Source organism: Vulpes vulpes, chromosome 16 (assembly GCF_048418805.1).
Source record: "Vulpes vulpes isolate BD-2025 chromosome 16, VulVul3, whole genome shotgun sequence".
Classification (NCBI taxonomy): domain Eukaryota; kingdom Metazoa; phylum Chordata; class Mammalia; order Carnivora; family Canidae; genus Vulpes; species Vulpes vulpes.
In genome coordinates this window covers 75,800,610-75,824,864 of record NC_132795.1, presented here as the reverse complement: position 1 = coordinate 75,824,864, position 24,255 = coordinate 75,800,610, and the positions used below count along the sequence as shown (strand labels likewise).

The following is a 24,255-nucleotide window of genomic DNA, read 5'->3' as shown; positions in this document are numbered from 1 at the left end:
CGGGCGCAATTTTCCTTCACCATGATGCTCCCTTCCTTCTGGCTTCCAGGAAGCCCCGTCCTGCCTTCTGTCTTCTCTATCCCTAGCACTTGACATTGAAGCTATATGCAACATGTGCTATAAAAGGAATATGAGCTTTGGAAGCATACAAATCCAGGTTCCGATTTTGAATGTGGCTCTTACAATCTCAGGGACCTTGCATGTGTCATCTGGTATGTCACTTAGCCTCTCTAACCTTCATTTTTTTTCATTAGTTGGATAAGTTTAATAATATTTATCTTAGGGATGCCTGGGTGGCTCAGTTGGTCAAGGGTCTGCCTTCACCTCAAGTCATGGTCCCAGGGTTCTGGGATCAAGGCCCACACTGGGTTCCGTGCTCAGCGGGGAACCTACTTCTCCCTTTCCTCCCTGCTCAGGCTCACTCTTGCTATCTCTGTCTGTCTCTCTATATATATCAAATAAATAAATAAATAAAATCTTTTAAAAATATATTTATCTCAGAGTCTTGGTGAGAAATCATTGATAAAAAGTACCTTGGACAGTGCCCAGTGCAAAGTAAGTGCTCACTCAAGAGGGGTCTTCCCCTGGCCTTGCCTTTCTGCCCTCTGCCTAATATCTGCAAGTGCTTTTTTTTTAAAGGATGTGGTTTTGGCTTTAGTCTTGAGTCTCAGGCTCACATTGTCATCCACAGCCAGTGCACTAATTCCTTCCTCCTTCTGTCTTTCATCAGTCCTTCTTCGAGTCTTGCCTAGATCCTCAGTAGGACCATGCATATGAGGATGCTGGAGTGGACCCCTCCAGGACCAAGGTTCACTATGACTCTGCTTGCTTCACAAACCTTCAAAAATGCCCTCTTTGGGGATGCCTGGGTGGCTCAGTGGTTAAGCATCTGCCTTCAGCTCAGGGTGTGATCCTGGAGTCCCGGGATCGAGTCCCACATTGGGCTCCCTGCATGAAGCCTGTTTCTCCTTCTGCCTGTGTCCCTGCCTCTGTGTCTCTGTGTGTGTGTGTGTCATGAATAAATAAAATCTTTTTAAAAATTCCCTCTTAAAAAAAATAAATAAATAAAAATAAAAATTCCCTCTTTTCTCTCCTCCATACTAGCCCCATCTTCTATGGTCAAGGGAGGTAAGAGGCTGTGTCTTTCCCACATTTGACATTAATTCTGAGTCTTACAGATAGTGAAGTTAAAAATCACTCTTCTTCGATAGAAGTAAACGCATTACATCTTTCTATTTACAAATAGGGCCCAGTTTTTATATCACTCGGGCAGCCTCCAAGATTCCTGCAGGGCCAGGCACTCTACTCTGCTGTCTCCCCCCAGACCTCACAAAGGCACAAATACCTGCAAAAAACTTTCTTCTCCAAGAGTGTCAGCAATGGCCTTGGCCTGTAATTCATTGGATATCAGATTGCTGAGATGACTTTGTGATGCCATTTAGCACTTGGATATTTGGCTCAGATTAGATACTTTCCCTCCACTGATGGCCCTGGCTGACAGCATGAAGAAGATCTGAAGTTATTCTTTGGTAGGTGCCCTGAGGTTTGAGACCAGCCTACAGTACCCTCCTCGACAAAGTGAGTCCTGGGGGTGTGGGGTCCTATTCTCACTCCATGCTCTTCCTAATCCCAACCCTTGTTCTCTGTAGACAAATCAAATTAAACAGAACAGTCTCAAATTAAGTTGCAAAAACACAGTGTGAGGGGAAATGGGAGGAAGTAGATTCTCATCTACTTGGGGCTGGGGACGAAAAGGTCAAAGGTTCCATACTTCCTGAATCCTGTCTATCTCAGACCTCTTGGGGCCCAGCTGGTCGAGATTCCCCACGGGCTCTCATGGGAGCCACTAAATCTGAGACGACTGGTCTCAAGGCCCATGACAACCATTTCTGCTTTCCACACCCTACTAACTTATCAGATCCTTTGGGAATCCTTTAGTACTTGATAAAACACTAATAGTTCTCAAGGTTTTCCCCTGCCAAGAAATTCTGTTTTATTCCAGGGGCAGTGGGAGCACAATAAAAGTATTTATGCAGCAGTTATACACCTGCTGTGGTCTGTGCATTCCCTTTCGTGTCTAACCACCACCCTGAGTCTTGCTGCGGGAGGGACAGTGCAGGTACAGAGCCACATCAGTGCAGGGGATGGAGATGATGTCCTCTGACACCAAAAGAGACAAGTTACATTTGACCTTGCTTTGCTCTGTCCATCAATGGGCAAAGCACATTTTAACAAGACGGGGATCCTTTAAAGTGACACCACCCCTGCTCTACCAAGGATCCCAACACTTAGTCAATACCAAGCTCCTTAGAGTTTGCCCATGAGGTATGAATATTGGGGACCGAATAATAAGAGAGGTAAAAGTGAAACTGAGGCAGGGGCAGAGGCCAGGCCAGTGAGTATCGCTGCTTCTGAGGCAGCTGGGGAGGAGGTATTCCATTTCCTGAGCTGTGCTTGTCCCATTTCAGTTTGAACAGATGGAAATATAGTTCAATGTTTCAACATCATTTGCCTCTCTCGTGCTAAAATATTGATAAGTGCTGCCCAGGCTGATGCCCCGCAGTCACAAGCAGTAACTGGAGCATGATGTGTACTGAAGTGAGACACAGCAAAGCCTTTAAAGAGTGTTTAAAATTCCTGGGATAATGCTCAACGCTGGCTTAGCTCATTCGGCTCCTGTAAACCGCCCCCCCCCCACAGACTCCTAAGCGACAGGAGGAGTGTGAGCCCGGCCCCCACCCCCTGCTGGTGGCACTTTAGTGCAGCAGCTGCTCGTCTTCAGGATGGGAAACAAAGCAGGAGGTGCCCGCAGATGCCACAGAGCCAGGAGGGGGGCAGATGCGCTGGGGAGGCAGACAGGACAGGGGGACCCGGGGTGCTGGCTCTCCCACCTACAAGGGCCTGTCACCCGGAGCTCAGGCCCCAGGATGAGGGGCACTGGGCAGGTCTCTCAAGAAAGACAGGTGCAGGGGGACACCTGGATGGCTCAACGGTTTGCACGCCTGCCTTGGACTCAGGGATCCTGGGATCGAGTTGCTTATAGGGCTCCCCTCGGGGAGTCTGCTTCTCCCTCTTCCTATGGCTTTGCCTCTCTCTCTGGGTCTCTCATGAATAAATAAATAAAATCTTAAAAAAAAAAAAAAAGGAAAGCAGGGTCTGATAACTATGCTCAACTTCTGCCTTCAATAAAATAAACCTCAACGATGTCCTGTAAATATGACGATCCTGTCTTCTGAGATTAAAAAAAAAATAACTGGAACATGTGACTTGACACACAGGGGGACATTTATGGGAACAAATAAGACGGATGATAAAACTGAAGGTGTGGGAAAGGAAAATGTAGGCCACACAGTTATCATGAATAGCTGGACTAGGGCCCACCGAGGGGCTCCAGAGACCACCACCCACCCCCCGCAGTTGTATGGGACAAATCCTAGTAGAGGAGAAATTGTCTGGAGCCAAGAAATGCCGTGGGATCTGGGGTGATCTACAGCAGTCTCGTTCTCCTTCCAGAAGGCAGTCCTGCTGATGGGGGAACACCTCTGCTGGTGGCACAACACACACGTGGGCTCACCCCGTGATGCTTCAGTGGCTGGTCCGGTCCAGGCCTCCTGGAGCCCTAAGCCCATCTGAAGTCCTGCCCGATTCGCAAACCAGCTTCCGCGGGGGTGGTTTCTGGGGCTAGCCCCGTTGCTCTGGGCTTTAGCCTTGGCAGTGGGTCTGTCCCTCTAGGAACAGGGCTCTGTCTGTGATTGTTTTCCCCGTCCTGCTGTGGTGTGCGTGTCCAGGAGGTGGTGGGAGCATCCAGTTTCCGTGGTGGCGGGGTGGGGGTGCGTGAGCGTGGCCCAGGTGACGACCCACATGTTGCCGCCCACCTCCTCCCCTTAGCACAGTGGGCCTGGGCACTGGGGCAGGGTGGGAGGCCAGCACCTGCCAGAGGGCTGACGGCATGGGGAGTCCTAGGGCGGCCAGAGTGAAAGGAGCAACAGGAGGGCTCAGGCCAGACAACAACTCTAAACCTTGAGGCGCTTCCAACTCAGCATCCTACAGGATCAGCACAACCTCTGGCAGATACTGTCATCACCCCTATATGGAGGAGGAAGGCAAGAGCTTATGGTGCAGACACATGACTAAGATCACAAGGCCCGAATTTTCCACCTGCACAATGTCACCTCCTTGAGTAATTGCAAACCCACGGATGCTTCCTTGGGTGGAAATCACCTGAGGGTCTCATTAAATGCGTGTTGGGTTTGAATCTAGGACCGCATTCCTCAGAAGTCCCCAGGTGACATCAGCGCTATGCAGACCGCACACACACACACACACACACACACTCGCACTCTGAGCACCTAGGTCCTGGAGCTGGGTTTTCCCATCTTGCTTGTTTGTAAGAATCACCCAGAATGCCAGGAGATCCTGATGCAGTAAGGACTCAGATTTGTGACTGTTTGACAAGAGCCTCAGGTGCCCCTAATGGTCAGGACAGTTTGGGAAAGCTGCCCCAGAGGTGTGGGAAAGATGCAGCCACAGCTGGGAGGCTCTGGTACCAGAGGCAGGCCTTCTTCCCTGGGCTCCCATGTTTATCGGGTGCCCTCTCCTTAGCAGGAGAATGCCTGCCTTGACCTTGACTTTGACCTTGACTTTGCCTTGGGCTTCAGTCTTAGGCAAGCTCCTTCCCATCTCTGCCTCTGCTTTATCATCTGTAATAGGAGAACACGTAGACAGAGCCTGGGGCACGTGGCAGACAAAATGGGGGGAGGCACCAGGGGAATGGGTGCTGGAGAAGCAGCCAGGGACGAGGCCCTGTCCATATTGTAAGGAGGAGAGAGATGGTTGTAGAGGAGAAACAGCAGAAAGGGAAAAGAGAGAAAACCATTGTTGTGCTGGGTATAGAAGAACACAGGTGGGCGGAGTACTTGGGTGCAAATCACCTCCAGACCACTCTCCTTCCCTGCTCCCCCTGCCGCAGTCTTGTTTCACTGCTTGTCCAGGGGCGCCCGCCTCACTCTCTCTTGTCCTGGTCTGTCAGCACTTCCTCCTGGAAGCTGCCTGGTTGCGGGCCCCACAGAATCCTCCTATTGGTTCCAGGATATCTTGCCTTGCCTGGGCAATCTTCACCCCCACTCTTTTGGGGGCTATCTCCAGGTTCGGCATGGCCTACCTGGGACACCTATTGGCTTCTCTAGGCAAATTCTGTGGCCCACAGGTAATGCCTGGGTTCTCAGTCCATGACCCTGAGCTGGTGCTTATTACTCACTCACTCACTCACTCATCGGTTCAACAAATGCATGCCAGGCTTTGTGTTAGGTGCCATGGGTAATCCAAAGGGGCATTTGATACACCCCTGCCCCCAGTCTAATTAGGGAACTAAGCCACGTACCCAAATCCCTCTTAGGCCAGGGAGAATGTGATGGTGGCTCCTTGGTGGCCAAGGTAGCTCAGTGAGGACATTGTGTTTGTCTAGCACTTTCTGCACCAGGTGTAACTCCACAGACTGAGTGAGTTCCCCCTGTTGCTATTTGAAAAACCACGTCTCCCTTTGGGTCACCTGCTGAGTGCCTGTGACCCACCAGGATGACGCAGGGCTCAGGTTACCACCCCGCCCTGGCTCTGAGCTGTTCACCTGTGACTCAGGCACCCAGATATTCCAGGACAGGGCAGATCCAGACTCTCATCACCCAAGTTTTAGTATTATATCTTAAGCAAACATAGCAAACAACCCAGCCCGAGTTCTCACGGAGTGCCAGGGCCGAGAGGCGAGTTCGGCCCCAGGCAGAGATGCTGAACACCTACAGGAGGAGATATGGGCTGTTAGAGAGGGAACAGCCTTACCTGGGGGACATAGGGATGTGTCATCATTCTATTTGTCTCTTTCCTGGGAAAGGAGCTCCACAGGATTATCCTTCAGCTAGGCCTTCAGGGAGCAACCCCTTTGCCCCTAGAACTCAGGGCCCCCCAGACACTTCCTCACCAGGGATGCCACCCTCACCACCACCATCAGGCTCTGAAGAAGGCCAAGAGGGGTGTCTGTGATGGAACTCCTCACTCCCTGCAAAGTGACTTCAGACAGTGGAGAAGACCAGCCAGTGCTCTACAAACAGTTCTCTCAGCCTCTCAACATCTTCAACTGTAAAATGCTGATGGCCAGGATGCTGGGATCCTTAAAAGAAATAAGACAGTGAAAGAACCCAGGACACAGCCTGCTGCCTCATAAACAGTCAACTCAGGTTCCTTTTCTTCCTCTCTTGGCACTGTGTCTCACGTAAAGAGTTAAAGCTTGAGGCACGTACCTGTGGTTTTATGGTAGAAATGTCCCGGGACACCCAGGGATGAGACTGACCCAGGGGCTGGAGTCCAGTGTTACCCTGGGTTTGGAGAAAGGGTGATAGCTGGCACTAAGGGCAGAGTCCCACTCTGGGAGGGAATGGCAAGTAAAAATGAGAGCTGAGGGGATCCCTGGTTGGCTCAGCGGTTTAGCACCTGCCTTTGGCCCAGGGCGCTATCCTGGAGTCCCGGGATCGAGTTCCGCGTCGGGCTCACGGCATGGGGCCTGCTTCTCCCTCCTCCTGTGTCTCCGCCTCTCTCTCTATGTCTATCATGAATAAATTAATTCATTATTTTTTTTAAAAGTTTAAAAAATGAGAGCTGAAAGTCCTCATGGCAAGAAAAAACAATTTGTAACTAGGCATGGGGATGGATGTTCACTAGAGGTACTGTGATCATTTTGCAACATATATAAGTATTGAATCATTATGTTGTACACCTGAAACTAATAGAATGTTGTCAGTTATACCTCAATAAAAAATAATGATGAGGGAAAAAATAAAATATAAAAATAATAATGATGATGATGAGGGATGCCTGATGGCTCAGTCAGGTAAGCATCCAACTCTTGATTTTGGCTCAGGTCATGATCTGAAGGTTGTGGGACAGAGCCCCAGGTCAGGCTCCGTGCTCAGCAGGGAGTCTGCTTGTCCCATTCTCTCTCCCCCTCCCCCCTCAAATAAATAAATAAATCCTTAAAAAAATAATGATGAGAGCTGGTCCCAGCCAAGGGGTCATAAGACACCACACTCAGTTTGTGATGGGCCAAACTTGCCCTGGGAGCCAGCCAGCCCAAACAACCATGAATGTCCAGTAGAAACCCACACAGGGCTTGGATGTGCCAGGGGAAGGAGGGTGTTTGGAGACAGGGGCCTGGGCCCTGGCAGTCCTCCAGCTGGATGGCAGGAAGAGATTTTCCCAGATGCCCCTGTGGCTCCTCTCACCCCTAATGCCAGGAGCCAAGATTTATCTGCCTTCTCCAGCTCATGTAGAAATCAAGACTCCAGGCCCTTGGGGCCATCCAGGATGTCACCAGCTCCGCTGCGCTGGCCCTGTGATTCTGGTCCGCAGCTTTCCTGTGGACTTGACCCTTTGTGGTTTATCCACCTCCATGATTCACATTCCAATTCTTCCAACTTCCTCTCCCACTATGAACTTATTTATCCTTAGAATATACACAGTCGACCCCATGGACCCCATTCATTTTCCCAAAATGATGTGTTTGGGAATTCAGAATTCTGGAGGTCTCAGGAAGGCACATACAATGGTACCTACTGTACGTGTTATGCAACACCACCCTAGAGGGGACAGAGCAGTACCTGTAATCAAGCACATTAATATTTCCCCAGTGAAACATCTGATATCTGTGCCAAGTGGGATAAGTGACGGCTATAAATAGATTCACATCAGTTTAGCTCAGGTTTCGCTGCCAAATAGTTTTGGCAGCAAATATAACAAACAAACAAGCCGAAACAAAGCTTTCAGAATTCTGGATTCATAGAGAAGAGACTGGGGATCAGTATTTATGCTGCATAAGGGAGAATAAGGCAAACAAACTATCCTTAAGAGAATAAAAGGAGGGACGCCTGGGTGGCTCAGCAGTTAAGCGTCTGCCTTCAGCTCAGGGCATGATCCTGGAGTCCCGGAATCGAGTCCTGCATCGGGCTCCCTGCGTGAAGCCTGCTTCTCCCTCTGCCTGTGTCTCTGCCTCTGTGTGTGTGTGTGTCTCTCTCATGAATAAATAAATAAAATCTTTTAAAAAGAGAAAATAGGGGATCCCTGGGTGGCTCAGCGGTTTAGTGCCTGTCTTTGGCCCGGGGCATGGTCCTGGAGTCCCGGGGATCGAGTCCCACATCAGGCTCCCTGCATGGAGCCTGCTTCTAACTCTGCCTGTGTGTGTGTGTGTGTGTGTCTCTCTGTGTTCCTCATGAATAAATAAATAAAATCTTTAAAAAATTAAAAAATAAATTAAAAATAAAGAGAGAAAATAAAAGGTAAAAGTTCCTCCTGCCCACTCCCTACCACCCGCCTTTCTGAGATCTCCGGGCATTGGAGCCCCACCTCCTTTAAGCAGTTTGGGACTCTGTAGAGTTACAGGCCACCTAGCTGGCTGTGTGCTTACGTCCAGAAACTGGGCCATTCTCAGTCTTAGTTTCCTGATCTCTTTAAATGGGAAAGGAAATGATTCCAAAGGTTCCTTTAACATCTGACATTTTGCCATCCTACTCAATACATTAGCCCGAGCTGGCCAGACTGCTCAGGGAGAGGCAGTGCCTTCTCATCAGTTTAGCCCAGGTTTCGCTGAGCTGCCAACAGGAAGAGCCCAGGAAAGCGGCTCAGCATCCAGTGCTCCCTCCTACCTGAGTAGAGGGGAGGCGAGGGTGCCAGGTGGGTACGGCTTCCCGCCAGAGAGACAACCGCATTGGAAGCAGAGCCCCACATTTCCCCTGTAAGAGACCCAGAAGCATCTGAAAGAGAAAGCAAGCCTTACCAGGAGACACGGATGGCAAATCCAGGTGGACAGCTCCGGGATCAAATCGTTAAGAGAGAGGTGGGAGCTAGACAGGTAAACCCAAACCCCACAGGTCAAGGGAGAGAGTCCTTCAGACGCAAGACGCAAGACGTTTGGTCCATGCAAGACCCCTTTAAGTGTAGGAAGAGGCTACTCTGGGGTTAGAGGTGCTGGGGAGAACGAAGCGGGCGGGGAAAGGACCTCAGGGTGAGGCCCTCCCCCACCCACCTGCACATCCAGGGCCCGCGGCGCAGAGGACTGGGCCGCTGCGCGCCGCCGCCGCGAGGTGGCAGCAAAAACCCGCCAATGGCCCGCAGCGCGCGGCCTCCCGTCGGGGACCCGGTTTTCCTCTTTGCCTGGGCACGCACCTGGAGAGCAGAAGGGGTAACCCTTCAGACGGGGCGGGGGCTGGGCTCCCCGGCCGGGCTCTCCCGCAGGCGCAAGACGAACTTTCCTCCGGTGTCTTGCTCATAAAAGCCCCTAACCTGGTCTGGAAACTTCTCGAGGCAACTCTTGGAGGCTAGATTCCCTGACCCACTCCCCTCTTCCGCGTTCCCCCCACCCTGCCACCCCCACCCCCACCCCGGGGAGAGGGGAATGGATCCAATTCTCCCTCCTCCATCCCTGCTGGCTCTGCAGACGGGGTCAAGTCCAGGAACAGAGGTTTCACGCTCACAGTTCAGGCGAGGACGTGAGAGTGAGTCTGGAAGCTGAGGCTTCCTGGTCTTGCTCCCCGACACCTGTCACACCCAGCCACGCACCCTCACAGACACGTGTGGGCGCACACACTCCATCGCACAGACTCGCCCCAGTCACGAGGAACAGCCGGGAGAGGCTGCAAGGGGCAATGGGAGGCTCTCGAGCCTGGCGCGGAGACACTGGAGTCGGACTTCGTCTCACTCCGGTTCCTCCGGTCTCTCCCCGGAGCTCGCGTCCAGTAACGAGAGGGCTAAGCTGCCTGGATGCTCCGGAGCCGATGCTCCTCTGCGCCCAAGCGCCGCTGCAGCCTGGGAAGCCTTCCTTCACGTCCCAAAGGCTCAAACGGAAGCGCCCGGCGCTGGGCTGCCTCCCCTCCCGGGAGCCCGAGCCGAGGAGGACGCGCCAAGCAGTTTGCAGGAGGCTGCGTGCGTGGAAGTTGCGCAGAGCCTGTTGCGCTAAGACGCAGGCTCTCCAGGCGCGCAGAGAGGCGCGCGGGTCCTGGGTCCCCCGCTTCATCTCTGACCCTTGGGGACCCCTCGCCCGGGGTCACACTCCCATTCCCCTAGGGTGCTGGTCTCCTCTGTCACTCCTCGAGGACCCTTCAGGCCTGGGACCTGAGACTCCAGCTTTCCCCCTTCCTCCCTTCCTCTAGCGCCCACTTTGAAACGGTGTTATTGGGCAGCCAGCGAACTACAGCAGAAAGTGGTGGGTATGGAAGGAGACCTGTCCATCCCCAACTCCGTCCTGGGTAGGGGATGGGTTTCCCAACCAGGTGCACTAGTCTGATTGGCTCTTGGGATCCCCCAACAGACCCCTCCAAGGAACACGGGTGAACTTTATGAGAGGCTGAAGGACATGATGCTTCTGGAGGGACTGTGGGTCAGAGGATGAGATCTGGGAGCAAAGCACAGATCCATGAAGAGGGGGCAAACACTGAAATCACATCATGAGGGGGCCCATAGGTCTCCAACTGGTCAGGTCCTTCCCCACTCCTCCTTGGGAATGTCTCTAACTGGCTCTGCAGCCTTAGCTCAATCCTCCTTCACTTCTTGCCTGCTGGTTGGAAATAGCTTCCTTACCCACCTTCCTGTCTGCAGCCTTGCTCCTCCAGCCCAAGTTTTTGAGCAGAGCTCTGGGTGTAACCACTTTAGCTCTCCATAAAGCCACATCTGGCTCCCCAGTGCCCAGGGGATCAAGGCCACACAACTTGCCTGACCTTGTAGCTGACCCCCACTCACCCATCTCTCAGACTGTTACCAGCCTACCTAGGCACCAGGCACCAGCCACACTGCTCTGTTCTGGAATCCAAACCTTCTCCATGCCTTTGCTCCCTCTGTTCCAGCCTGGAATCTCCTCCAAGCAATCCAATTCATCTTCCTGGTCAAAGCCACCTCTTCTGAGAAGCTCTTCCTGTTCCAACTCCCAAAGCTGTAATTAATCTTGAAGTTCCCACTCTCTGAGACACCTCTGTCTGCAACTACAGTGGGCTTGTTTGTTTTTCAGTGATGACTTTGACCATCCACTGGACTCTAAGTAACTTGAGGGCAAGGTGTAACTGTGCTTGTCCCTACCCCCTCGGTTCTTCTTTTTGGACAAGGTTGGATGTATTCATACCCACAAGCATACATGGAGTCTGGACACTGTCTCCTCCCCCCTCAGGCACATGTGCAAGTAGATGTGCCCCCAGGTCATGAAATCAATATTTCTGCTGCATCTCAAGGCAATCGGTACAACAGTCTCACTGCACACTCAACAAAGTTCACATAAACACACCATGGAGTCCCATGCACTGGGGAGAGTTGGCGGTGCAAGTGGAGCTCAGTCCGGTCTGGGAGAGGAGCCGGCTCAAATCTCTGCTCATCCTCTGAGCTTCAGAGGATGAAGCGTGTAGTGTGGCCCCTCGCCCAGGGCGTCTCTCAGGTCCAGTTCCTGCAGGAGGTGGGTTCTGGCTGGGGCTACATACCAGCAAAGCCCAAGTGGAGGAGCGAGCGGGAGTGTGCGCCCAGACAGGCAGGGCCCAAGGCGGCCGCTCCCCACCCTTTCCCACTCCCTTCTCTCGAATTGGCCTCATCTTGCAAAGATGAGGCTACGGCCCTCGGCTACGGCTACGGCTACGGCCACGGGGAGCGCTGCGGCAAGAGAGGTCGGAGGGGGGTCCCGGACGCACAGGTTCGGCGGAGCGTGTGAAGGTAGGCGCTGGCTGTGTGGCCGCCGCCAAGTCCGGGCCCTCTCTGGGCCTCGCTCTCCCCTTCGCGCGCCATCAGAGCCGCGTCCAGCTCCGACACGTCGGCGGGGGCCGTGGCCTGGATGCCCAGCGCCCACAGGTGCACTTGCATCCGTGGGTCCGTCCTTCTCCCAGCCCGGCCTGGCGCTGCGGAGCCGGCGCGTCCTGGACCGGGTGCGGCAGGCGGCGGCGCGGGTCCCGGGCCGCAGAGCCAGAGGCGCGCGCGCCCGTAATTAGCGGGGCGATCAGTCACTCAGAGGCCCTGCTAAGAATTTCTGTTTAATAATGGTCGCAAATTAGTTATAATGGTAAATAGTCATCTCAAAATCCAACAAACGAAAGCCAGTGCCGTCCTGGAAGGGCTCCAGGCCGCCCCCCCCGGGCACAGGCCGGGGGCGGCGCAGCCCCGCGGGGCCCTGGGTGGGGAAGGGCGGCGCGGCTGGAGCCGCGGGGAATTGCGCGTGGGGGGGGGGGGGGGGCGGGGGGACCTCGGCCACAGCGCCTCCCAGCGGCCGGAGAGAAGAAAGACGGAGTCCGAGCTGGGGAAGCGGGGACAAAGGCTCGGCGCCCGGGCGCCGCGGAGGCCGCGGGGCGGAGCGGGGGCTCGGGGCGCGCACACCCCCCGAGCCGCGCGGCCTCCCCCAGACCCCGCCCCGCGGGCCTGCCTCCCACGCTCGCCTCCCGGCCTCGCGCCGCCCTTCGGACGCGGTTAGGTTCCCGGAGCGCGCGCACCCTCCGGCCTGCACCTCCAGGGGGCCGAGAACTCCGCCCCGCCCCAGCCTCACCTCTTCCAAGGGGAGGAGAGCCGCGGGGATGTCCCGATCGAGAGCGACCCCAGCCCCACTGCCACTTCCATCCTCCCGCGGAGAGGCTCTCCCCCGCCCGAGGACGGACGGACGGGCAGATGTGGCTTTCCCAGAGCCTTCCTTTCTTGCCAGCACAGTCTGTAAAGTCCTCGGTGCCCCAAGGGCTGCACTCCTGCACGTTAAGGCCCTTTCCTTTTCCAACAAGAGTGTGTGTAGAAATCGGTTGAGAGTCTGGGCTGATTTGTAAAAAGTGGAGCGGCCTGGCTAGGAGTGCAGGCTCGCCTCTGTTCCGCGCTCGGATGCGGCGCCCGGGTCTACCGTGGGAGGCGGTGTGTGCCCGGGTGGAGGGGGCCGTGTGTCATGTGAGTGGAGTCGCAAGTGAGGGTCTCCGAGAGCGCAGTGCGGGTGGGGGAGGCTGTTGCTGAATGCAGACGGGGTGTGTTCAGGGTTGGCCTCTTCTGGGCACAGGAAGCGGCCTGTGCTCCCGGCCCGCAGGGGAGGGGGCACTGTGCCCTCCTGTCGCACAGCCGCAGCGCTCAGTTCCCTTCCCAGGTCCCACCTGGCATCGGTCACTGTGCTCGCAGGGACACCTCCCTGGAAACCCAATTTGTTCCTGCGCCTACAGCCAGCACCCTCTCCTCGCCCAGGCCTGGCCCTCTTGCTGCCTGAGCCCGGGAAGGAGCTGCTCGGCACTTTCCCTGGCCCTTCACATTCCTATCCTTCTCCACTTTGGGTCTCAACCCTGCTCTCCTTTCTCTCTTTCTTCTCCTTTTGCTTTTCTTCCTCCTCTATAATTTCTCTCCCTCTTCTATTTTCTCCCTTACCTTCTTGCTCAGCAAAACACAAGCCCTTGAGCATTTGGGGGGTGGATTATAAAATGGAGACCCCCCATTTCCTGACTATTCCCAACATTAGCCATGTTTCTCTGGAGGTGCTTATCTTATTCTCTGCCTATATTCATTGCAGTCCCAGCTTCCCCGGGGTGTGGGGTGTATGTGTATGTGTGTGTGTGTGTGTGTGTGTGTGTGTGTGTGTGTGTGTTCTGGGAGTGGGCGAGGTTGGGCTAAACGGTGGCCTCCAATATCTAGAGTCAGGCAATGTGGTTTGGGGGTTGAAGTGCCTCTGGGGGATATTTTCCATTATGTCTTTGGGTTGTCTCATGCCTGTCCTGTGTCTGAAGGCTTCCTCTGCATATCCTCTGTGTTTTTGTTCTGGTGGATGGGTGCCAGCTGTGTTCCCCGACTATATTTATTACTTATCTGCTCCTTTTCTGGTATGCAAACTTTTGGCAAGCCCCGGCCATAATATATAGCAGGTGGCACACTAAATATTTTTTGGTGCTAATGCCATTTTATGCAGCCACGTGTTTCTTTCACAGAGTGGATAGTTCTGTAGAGGGTGCAGTTGTGAGATGGGGCATGTTTGCATGTGCATCTGTGCAATCCGGAGTGTATGTGCCCTAGAGGGTGTGCCTGCAGGAGAGGGAGGTTGGTGAGTTCTTGTGTTTGTGTCTGAGGACCAATGTAGAATCTGTAAAGAGGAATCAGAGAGGGGCCTTATATGGTGTAGGGAAGGAAGTCCATGGGTGCTGGGAACCTGCTCTGGGGGCAGGCGGGTGTATAAGGGAAAGGCCTATATAGGGTTTACAATGAAATGGACCAAGGGTGAGGTGTGTGCATAAAATGTGAGTTGAGGGGTATATCTGTGTCAATAACTGAGCGTGCATGTGCGTGTGTGTCGTAGGCTCTGTCAGCCTGGCTGTTCCTGCCTGCTCCTGGGGAGCCCCGCCCGACACTGCAGAGCTCAATCAGCCGCTGCATGAATACACTCGAATGGAAAGTTGTGCTCAGCTGACCGGAGAAATCGGAGCCGGCTAGCACTGCTCCCCCCTCCCAGGCTCCCTCCTGCCCTTCCTTGGGGCTGCCCGCCTGCCTACGCATGGGGACTGAGGAGGCTCAACTCAGCTGGGGTTAGATGGGCCCAGGGTGGTGGGGAGTTGGGTGGGCCTGAGCTCCAGGACCTGGGGGCTCACATCCCAGAGGGCTGGGCTTCTCACCCCCTGTGCTTGGGCACGCAGGGGATTGGTGAGGGCTCGGGGAAAGACCCCAAAGCAGCAGCCCAGTGCTCCAGGTGATAGCCACACAAAGACATCGGCAGGGACCTAGATGGCCACAGAGGCACACAAGGACAAGGAGAGGGAGAAGAGACTGGGTCATCCCCTGCTGGGGGAGGCCAAGTACACCCAATGTGCTTCAGGTCTGAGCCTAGGCTTCGGGCTCCAGTGACCCTCGTGATGGGCTAGATCCAGAGTGTGCCAGGCTGGTCAGTTCTCTTTTCTAAAGAAGCTGAGAGAGTCACTCTGTGCCACGGGCCACAGTAGGGTTCGCATTCCACCCCAACTTGGCCCACCTAGGCCTGGGCCTTGCCCTCCCATTACCTCACTGGAGCCCTCCCCGCATCCAAAGTCCAGCCATCCCTGGCTGGTGCCACCACCTTCAGCCTGAATCCCAGCCCGAACCAGCCAGGCTCCTACGCCTTCAATTCCACTATTGATCAGCATCCTCACCCCACGCCGTGGCAGCTTCCAGGTCATTTCATTTTAATCAGCTGTATGTCTCACTTGGGATAATTAACTGTGTTGGTGCTGGGCAGTCGATGCTGCAGGATTTGAAGAGGGCAGGAAGAGGGGTGGAGTGGGGTCTCAGGGCCAGAGCTCCGGGTGCTGGGGAGGCCGGGAGGTGCAAGGAAGAAAAGGTGAGCAGGCCGGAAGTGGTAGATTGGCCTTTCTCACCTCAGGCAGGGAGCTTCTAGGGGCCAGTGACTTTGGGATAGATTTTTCCAGCTTTGCTTCCCATTCTGTGGCTTCAGGTTTCCCATGCAAATCCAGGATTGCCATTGTTTTTCACTGAGGGAGGCAGGAATGAAGAGAATATCCCCAAATCGGCTGCTAATCTTCAAGCCCCTTATCCCAACAGTAGGCAGCCCAGGGACACTCAGGCCTCCGCACACAGGGAGACTTCAGGCACTCCTGCTGGGGCACCAGGCAGAAACATGCTGTGCACAGGGCAGGGGCATATACGGGGTGGCTTGTGCCAGAGCTGAAGCACACCAGAAGGAGGGGAGCTGATCCATGGGCTACCCTGGGCCTGAACAGAGAAGATGGATGGTCAATGTTGAGGCCTGTTTACCCAGCCTGACAAGGCTTATGAGGACGCACATACCGGTATACACCCTCTCCCCCTCCAGACAGAGTCCACAGCATTCCCAGGCTGTGGGGGGCTGTGCACAGTGGCTGAGCTGGCTTTTCTGCCAGCAGGGGCTTCAGTCAAGCCTCACCCTTGAGCTCCGCCCAGGCTGACCCTGGGATGTTGACTGTCTTGGCCATAGCTTTGAGGGACCCAGAAAGAGAATGGGCAGACAGCCCATGAAAAGAGAGATCTGGCTGGAAAGGGGCCTCTTTTCTCTCACTCCCATGTTTGAAGGGGCGGGGGGCCAAATCCAATGTAATATCCGTATTGATCAGGGTAAAAGGCAGACTGGAGAAGCTAAAGAGCCCAACTCCAGTCTGCCCTCTGGTCAAAGAATACAGATTGTGATCCCCTTGCCCCCATTCCTTAAAGGCATAAAGAGGAAGGTCAGTGATGGCTGGGTAGCCTGGGAGTCATATCTGTGGGTTGAGTAGAACAAGGGAATCCACCCAAATGGGCATCCACAAAACATGTGTCCACTGCACAGAAAGGCCCTGTACACACAGCACCCTATAGTTGTACCAGAGCCGCCTCTTGACGAACTAGGTAAATATAAACTGCCCAAGCTACGCGCAAATAATTGCCTTACAGGCAATATAAAAGAAAACACATACTGGACACACATCGACGCACTATACACACATGTATATCAAACATCACACGCACATGCACACACACACACACACACACACACCTTTATATGTAGCCCTTGATCACATGTGGAAGCCCAGCGCTTGGAATTGCAAACATCTACACCACTCACCACAAGCACTCATACTTCTCCTGTAGGGAATCTGTAGGGAAGGTCAGAAAGTGCAGAATATAGAGTATTGGTATTTGCACAGACCTGAGTAGAAACATAGGAGATGAGTGAGAGTGATGGATGATAGATAGCAAGACAGACAGGTAGCAGGCTGGTGGCCACCCAACTGAACCTAGGCCCCCCAACGCTGAAGGTTGCTGTGGTGTCTGATAGCCTGTTTTCTGCAGTGGAGCAAGAGGAAAGAGTACTGGATACTACAAACTTGCTTTCTTTCTCTGGTATGTTGAGACAAGGAGGCATTTCAACTTTACAAATCTGTCCTCTGTCCCAGGACAGAAAGGTATCTGCTCCCTGGTTTACCAATCAAAGACCTCCCAACAGTCACTCTCCAGCAGTGCCACCCCTGTCCTTCCACCCATCAATTCTAGTTAGCCGGTTGGGTAGGGTCCATCCAGAACCTTTACACTGTCTGAGGCAGCCCCTCCAGCCCCTTGGGCCCCTTTGGATTGCAGGCCCAAGTTCTGGGGCAAGTATGAACCATACATTTTAAAGTGCAGGTAAGAGGACAGAGCCCGGCATCCAAGGCATTCTATGCACCAGAACAGAGGCTCGATCTGGGGAGAAGCCAGCAGCCCCTTCCCAAATTCCTGCCACCTGTGTCAATGTTGCCTGAAATGTGGCATCACCAGGAATGTTTTCCAAGGCAGAGAATGCATGCAGAGATTCTGACGCAGTGTGCCAGGCCTCAGAATTTGGAAGCTCTTGAGGTCATCTGAATGCCCTGGATCTAAGTAAGGACGCACACAGAAACCTTCCCCTCCAGGCAAGCTCACCCTGGGTACACCAGGCCCCACTTGAATGCACAGGGCACCTCTGGGCCTGGCGGCCTTTCTGCCTGGCCAGGCCCTGTGTAAACCCCACGGCGAGACTGGAGATGCGGACAAAAGGAAATCGGAAGTCAAAATTAGTTTGGAACCAGCGCGAAATTCCATGCACGTTTCTCCCTAATCCTCCTCCCTTTGGAAATTGGACTTTTCAAGTGAAGGCAAGTTTTCTGAAATTACCTCTTTGGCTCCTCCGGCTCAGGCTGGCCTGGCCCAGAGCGGCAGGGGCGCGGTTAGCCATTCCATGAGGGGGAAATGTGGGGGCCCCCGCCGGGCAGGGCAGGGAGGCCTGGGGCTAGTGGGAACCTGGTTAGCCAAAGGCTGTGGGGTGTTTTTTTTTTTTTTTAAGTTTTCATTTTAAAGTGTAAATCAGCCCTGAAAATGTCTTAGGAGCTGGAGAGACTCCAGTTGATCCCCAAAAGACGGGAAGAAATTTCAAGGATTTTTGATCCTCAAGGATCAAGATCTGTAAGGCAAGTAATACAGTCACACAGACCCAAACAGGAGTGGTGAGAAAGCCCGTCCCAGCTGTAGGCCCTAAACTCCTTGCACTACCTCTTTCTTCACTCTCTCTACCCTCCCTACCCTGGCTACTATGGTTGCCCCCAACTCCACTTGGGCAAAAAGAAGACAAAACCTGTCAACTCTGCTCTGGGTAGGTGGATAGTTGGTTTGATGACCTTGTGTGTTTACCCTTAAAAACACACACACACAAAATCCAACAACAACCAGAAGATGCCAAACACACCCCCCAAAGACCCACAGGGCCGCAGCGGGCTATAATTCATGCGGATCTTGGCCTGGCATCTCCTTCTGAAGAAACCGGCGGGAGCCCCCCTCCCCTCTGCGCCCTCGGAGCCTTTCGTTCCAGATTTGGCTTCGGTTCTCCTCCGGAGGGCCTGTTCCCATCTCTCCCCCGCCACCCACACCCCCACCATCTCCAAGGAAAAGCTCCTGCCCAGCCTTAAAATGCTGCCCCAGCTCGAGTGGCGCACGGAGTCGGATGGAAGTGAAGGCCGGGCGCTGCTCGAACAAAAATACCAGTCTCGGGGAGTGATAAGAAAATGGAGAATACTGTATTTGCTTTAGAAAGTTTTTACATATAGATAAACACGCAGTTAAGATAACAGTAAAAGCGCCCTACGGGGAGTGAGAGATATCTCCAAAGCAGCTAAGAAATACTTGAAATAGCTTTTGCATAAGAATACTACGGACTCACTCTCCGCTTCCGCTAGCGACGGGGTCCCTCTTCCTAACCCAGCCCGCCACGCCACGCCTTGACTGCCAAGTCGACGCCAGGAACACCGAGTGGGAGGGGAACCCCAAAAAGGAAAGAGACAGGTGAGCGGGGAGGGAGGCAGGGGGTGGGGGGGAAGAGAATGAAAAAGGAAGAGGAGAAAAAGCAATATCATATACAGGCAATTTCTACACATATATTACAAACTGGGAAAATGACCGATCATTAAGATATACATAATTCATATAAAATTTTGAAATAAAAATAAAAATCTGTTACAGTCATAACTATTCTTTTTCCACATTTATAACCAGTACCCACACAGGCAGTGACAGAGTGGAGAGAAAAAGGTGCTTACGAAGAAAATGATTGTCTGCTGAACAAAAAACAGAAGATTGCATCTTGTTTGACCAATACTTGGACTTAAAAACAGAGAAAGAAAGAGAGCGAGAGAGGAAAAAAGAGAGAGCGAGCAACAAAAGGCGAGAAACATTTGCTATTTCCCTCTCGAGGAGTTCTTTTTTTTTTTTTTTTAAACAAATTCTGAACGGAGATGGCGGTTTTATTTTTTTTTTTCTCTTTTTGTCTGTTTTGCTTTTGTCGTCTTGTCGTCGTGGTGGTGGTCGGTTTTTGTATAGTCGACTCTTTTTTAAATCGTTTTAAACTAGAGAGAATATTTTCCCAGATACAAATAAATCGTCATGCAGGTGGGGTGCCGGGTCCGTGGGAACCGAAAGGAGAAGCCGTGCTTGTCCTAGAAAGTATACAATTGTCACCTCTTTTATGTTTTCTGCCCGCAACATCAGCGTTTGTAACTGTCTGTTGGCGTCGCGGTCCTTTGGGGTGGCCGTGGTGGTAGATGGTGGTTGGGGTTGTTGATAGTTTGCGTTTAATTTGTTATTTTCCTTGGTTTTTTATATATTTTTGGCTGGGGTGGGAGTGTGTGTGTGTGTGTGTACTTGTGTGTGTGTGTGTATGATTGTGTATCCTGATTTCGGTTTGTTCTGGGTATGGAGGAGGAAGAAGAGGAAGAGGAGGAGGGCGAGGAGGAGGAGGAGGAGGAGGAGGAGGAGGAGGAGGAGGGGAAGGAGGGGGAGGGGAGGAGGGCGGCCTTGGCTATCATACATCACATTCCGAGTCGCTGGAGGTTACCGAGAGGATGGAGGTGCCGGTGTCCGCGCGCTCCGTCAGGCTGGACACGCTGGTGGTGGGGCTGGCCGCCGTGGACGGCGACTCTGCCGAGCCGTGCGTGGGGCAGCCGGGCTCGGCCAGCGAACGCATGCCGCTCGGTCCGATGGCCTGGTGTTGGAGCCTGCGGGAGACAGAGAGCCGCACCAGCCCTGACACGGCGGCTCCGCCACCGGGCTCGTCAAGCCGCCTCCCCGCGCCCGCGGCCGCCGGGCTCCCCAGCCTCCCAGCCTCCCCAGCCGCGCGCCCTCCGCCACCACCCCGACTCGGCTCCCTGCGCTCATTTCTCGCCCCCTTGCCCTGCCTCCAAGCACCCCACCACTCGTTGAACGCCGCAAAGCCCCCCCACCCCCAGCCCGGGTCTGGGCTCTCTTCTCTCCTCCCCGGGGCTCTTCGGGGCTCCCCAAGGCTTCCCAGTTCGCAGCCGGCCTCGGAGGAGAGGTAGGACGCGAGGCCGGCCTCCTGGGGAGGCCCCGGGAGCACAGCGCAGGACGCGGCGCCCCAAGATGCCCAAGTCCGAGAGGGACAGGGTGCTTCTTGCTCCCCGCCCCGGGGACTCCTCAGACTGAACCGGCTGGCCCCGCGGGGGGTTGCCACAGTGGCTCCCGCCCCAGCTCCCCCAACACACCCAGAGCTGTGGGTTGCTCACCCGCAGCCTCTCCCCAGTAGGACCCGCTGGCTTTGCTCTCTGGCTCCCTGTGCTGAGCGCAGGAGCAGGGCTAGAGAGAACGGAGAAGCCGGAAGCGGAAAAAGTGGGGAAGAGGTGCAAGAGAGAAAGGAGAGAGAAGGCGGCACGAGGGGGGTGTGCAGAGCAGTCTCCGTCTTCCCCTTTCCCGGCACCAGGCAGCCGCTGCCGGAGCCTAGTCTCTGAGTTCCCACAAGGAGGCCTTGCCCTGGTCCTGGGCACTCCCCCTCTCAGACGAAAAACTGGCTCGGCGGGCACGGGTGAGAGGGCCTAGGGCTCAGGCCTGGGCCACCTGAACGCAAACACACTCACTCACTCCAGGAACTCAGCCCTGGCCTCCAGCCCCCGGCAGCTGTCAGCAGCTGGGGCCCTGCTCCCTGCCGTACACCAGGCCCAGCGCCTGCGCAGGCTAGGTAGGGGCACGGGCTTCTCACCAGGGCTTCTACCCCACTTCCTTCCCCCTTCCCTCCCATTCTTCGCCCCTTCCTCCTCCTCTTTCCCTCTTAGTTCTTTTTCTCCCTACCTGCCCCCAGGCCCAAGTGTGCTGACTGGCGAAGCCCAGACAACTTTATGACTTTGTGGCCAACTTGCTGGCAGTGGGTTTGCTCCTGCTCCTCCTGGCTTCCCAAGTTAGTGGACCAAGGGGATGCTCCTTGACTGGGGCAGGAGGGCTAGCACCTGTGTGCTCGTACACACACACACACACACACACACACACACAAACACAAACACACACACAAGGCCTCTCTACTTCCCCGCCTGGTTTTCCTGCTCCCACTCAGGCAATTGGCAAAACTGAGGGAAAGAGGCCTGCTCCACGGTGGCCAGCGACCTTTCTTTTTTTCCCTTTGTGGCAGAGACCCACTGTTCAGTTTCCTTTCCGTGACTTCGTGGATTCCTCTCCGGGTTTTTGCAATGCATAGAAATAAGAACCGGTTGGCAAGGACGGCTTTCCTCCCTTCCCTGTCTGCAGGCTGCAGGGGAGTGCGGAGCCGGGCACGGGCTGCGGAGGGGGCACGGGTGCAGCGCGGGGCCAAGGCTCCCGGGGCTGGGACCGGGGGGCCTGTGGACGCTCGGGACCTCACACCCCCACACTCTCCACCCTGCCGAAAGCCCCTCTCCGACAAAGTAGTCAATAAGCCCGCCGCCCGGCCCTCTCCTGCGCGTCTGGGCCAGCGGAAACTTTGTCCAACTGGCCAGGGGGTCGCGGCTGCTCGCGCGCCCGGCGGCCCCCGGCCCCCCGGCCCCCCGCCCCCTCCGCCCCCTCCGCCCCGGTCTCAGCCCCTCTCCCCCCGCTCCGCGGCCCCCCGGAGACGGTAGCCAGGCCGCGGGCCCGCCACTGACCTGTTCTTGGCCGCCGCGGCGCGGTCGCGCTGCCTCCGGTTCTTAAACCAGTTGCCTACTTGTGTGGGGGTGAGGCCGGTGGCCTGCGCCAGTTCGCGTTTCTTGCTGGGGTTGGGGTAGGGGTCCTGCAGGTACCACTCCCGCAGCAGGCTCCGAGTCCGCTCCTTGAAGCAATGCGTCTTCTGCTCGCCGTCCCAGATGGTGCGCGGCAGCGGGAACTTCTTGCGCACGCGGTACTTGTCCACCGGGCCGAGCGGGCGGCCGCGCAGCTTCTCGGCCTCCTGGTAGTGCGCCTCGAGCCACATGGCCTGCAGCTTGCCGTGGGACTCCTTGGTGAACTTGTGGTTCTCCAGAATGTGGTAGAGGTCGCGGAAGTTGCCCGTGTGGAAGGCGACCACGGCGCGCGCGCGCAGGATGGACTCGTGCTTGTTGATGGCCTCGCACGCCCCGGGGGCCACGGGCAGCGACCAGAGGAAGCGGCCCAGCCGCTCGATGTCGCCCGTCTCCTCCAGCGTCTCGCAGACGCTGGCCACCTGCTCCGGCGAGAAGTTGAGGGTGGGCAGCTGGAACATGGACAACTCTTCCGGGGGGGCCCTGGAGCCGCCGCCGCCGCCGCCGCCGCCGCCGCCGCCTGCTCCGCCAGCACCGCCGCCTCCCGCACAGTTCCCGCCGCCGCCGCCGCCGCCGCCCGCGCCGCCGCCGCCGCCGCCGCCCGCACCGTTCCCGCCGCCGCTACTCGCCAGAAGTAGGGAGCGGTGATGAGGATCGGCGAAGTTTGGCAACAAGAAGTGGGAGGAATAGAGGTCTAGGGGGGAGCGGAATACCATGGACTGACCTGAGAGGAGAGGAGAAAATTCAGGGAGAGGAAGAGAGAGGGGAGGAAGAGGAGGAGAGGGGCGATGAGGACCAGGAGGAGGGAGAGGAGAGGGGGGAGGAGGAGAAGGAAAGGAGGGGGGAGCAGGAGGAGGAGGAGGGGGAGGAGGAAGGGCGTAAGGGACACCCACACCCCACACACATCCACACACACACACACCCGCGCAGCCACATAGAGAGGGAGGAAGGAGAGCGGCCCGGTGCGCGCGCGCAGAGAGAGAACCCGAGACAGAGAGAGGGAGAGGGAGAGGGAGAGGGAGAGAAAGAGGAGAGCGAGAGCCAACCACCGCCGAGTCAAGATTCAGCGATTCCACAGCAATCGCCCTAATGACAACAGCCTCATAATATCTCCCCTAAATCCACAGTGAGTGCAGCATTGAAACATTTTGTTTCGCTTTTCTATTGGTCTGCGGCGTGTCGTTGTGGCGTTGCCACGGCAACCGCTGCCAATCACTGTCAGCCCTGCCAATCAATACCGAGAACGTAAGGACGGTTTTACCACTTAGCCAGAGTAGGGGGGAGGGGGAGAGGAGGGAAAGAGGGAGAAGGGGGAGAAAGAGATTTTTTTTTTTTAATCTTTGCAACTCTTAATCTTGCCACTTCCCCCTCTTTATCTCTCTCTCTCCCTCGCTCGTTCGCTCTCTCTCTCTCTCTCTCTCTCTCTCCCCCCTCCCCATGTCTCTGAGCTCCCTTCTTCCCTCTTCCCCAAAGAAGTTGATCCAGAAATTCAAAAGGCCATGGACCTAGAGTTGTTGAATGGGATGAGCAATTAAAGGGGGGATTTTGTTGGGATGTAAGAGGCTCCCCACGCCGCATGAAGGCCGGAGGCCAGCCCTCGAGAAGACGCCGAGGGCCGAGGGCCGGCCAAGCAGGCACCGTTTGCACATGGTGTGCACGTCGGGCCGCCTCTTTCTGCCTATGTGAGCACTAATAGTGGCGAGGAAGAAAGAAGAGATGAGATCATGGGGCCCACCACACACTGACCCTGTCTGCTGCTCCCGGGATCCCGAATTTCGATGGGTAGCTAAGGCCTGAGAGCGAGAGGCCAGGACCCAGGGTGTCAGAAGCCGCTCTGGTCTCTCTCGGCCTCGATGGTTGTCCACATTTATCCCACTTTCATCTGCACTGGCTTCTACCCACTTCTCTTTACTCTGCCCCGGTCAAGAAGTCTTGATTTCTCCTATTGCCCTGTATTTTAAAATAACAGTACACTTCTTGTTTTTACCTTGAAAAGCAAGCCACCTCTTTATTTCCCACCCCCCCTAGGCTTCAGCTGTGTCCCCTGGGAGCTGACAAGTCTGGAACCCTTTGGAGCCCCCTGACATGTTCGCTACTTCTACTCCTCCAAAGAGCTCTGGACCTGTCTACCAGCCCCAGAAGGACACTCAAACTTATGGAGGCTTCTCCAAAGAAGCAGATAGGCCTGAACATTGCGTGTTTGCTCACATTGTAAAGAAAAAATAATAAA

General features: G+C 55.2%; 1 protein-coding gene across 4 annotated transcripts in view; it reads right to left on the bottom strand.

Annotated features, from left to right (window-relative positions):
• Positions 1 to 24,255, bottom strand: part of SIX3 (SIX homeobox 3) — an 83,639-nt gene that overhangs the window by 53,046 nt on the left and 6,338 nt on the right. For all 4 annotated transcript variants that reach the window (XM_072742119.1, XM_072742121.1, XM_072742118.1 and 1 more), the window contains exons 2-3: positions 21,915 to 22,749; positions 19,850 to 20,009 (exon numbers count right to left, since the gene is read on the bottom strand). In XM_072742119.1, the coding sequence (XP_072598220.1) occupies positions 19,850 to 20,009; positions 21,915 to 22,749 (995 nt within the window). The remainder of the gene's footprint in view (positions 1 to 19,849; positions 20,010 to 21,914; positions 22,750 to 24,255) is intronic.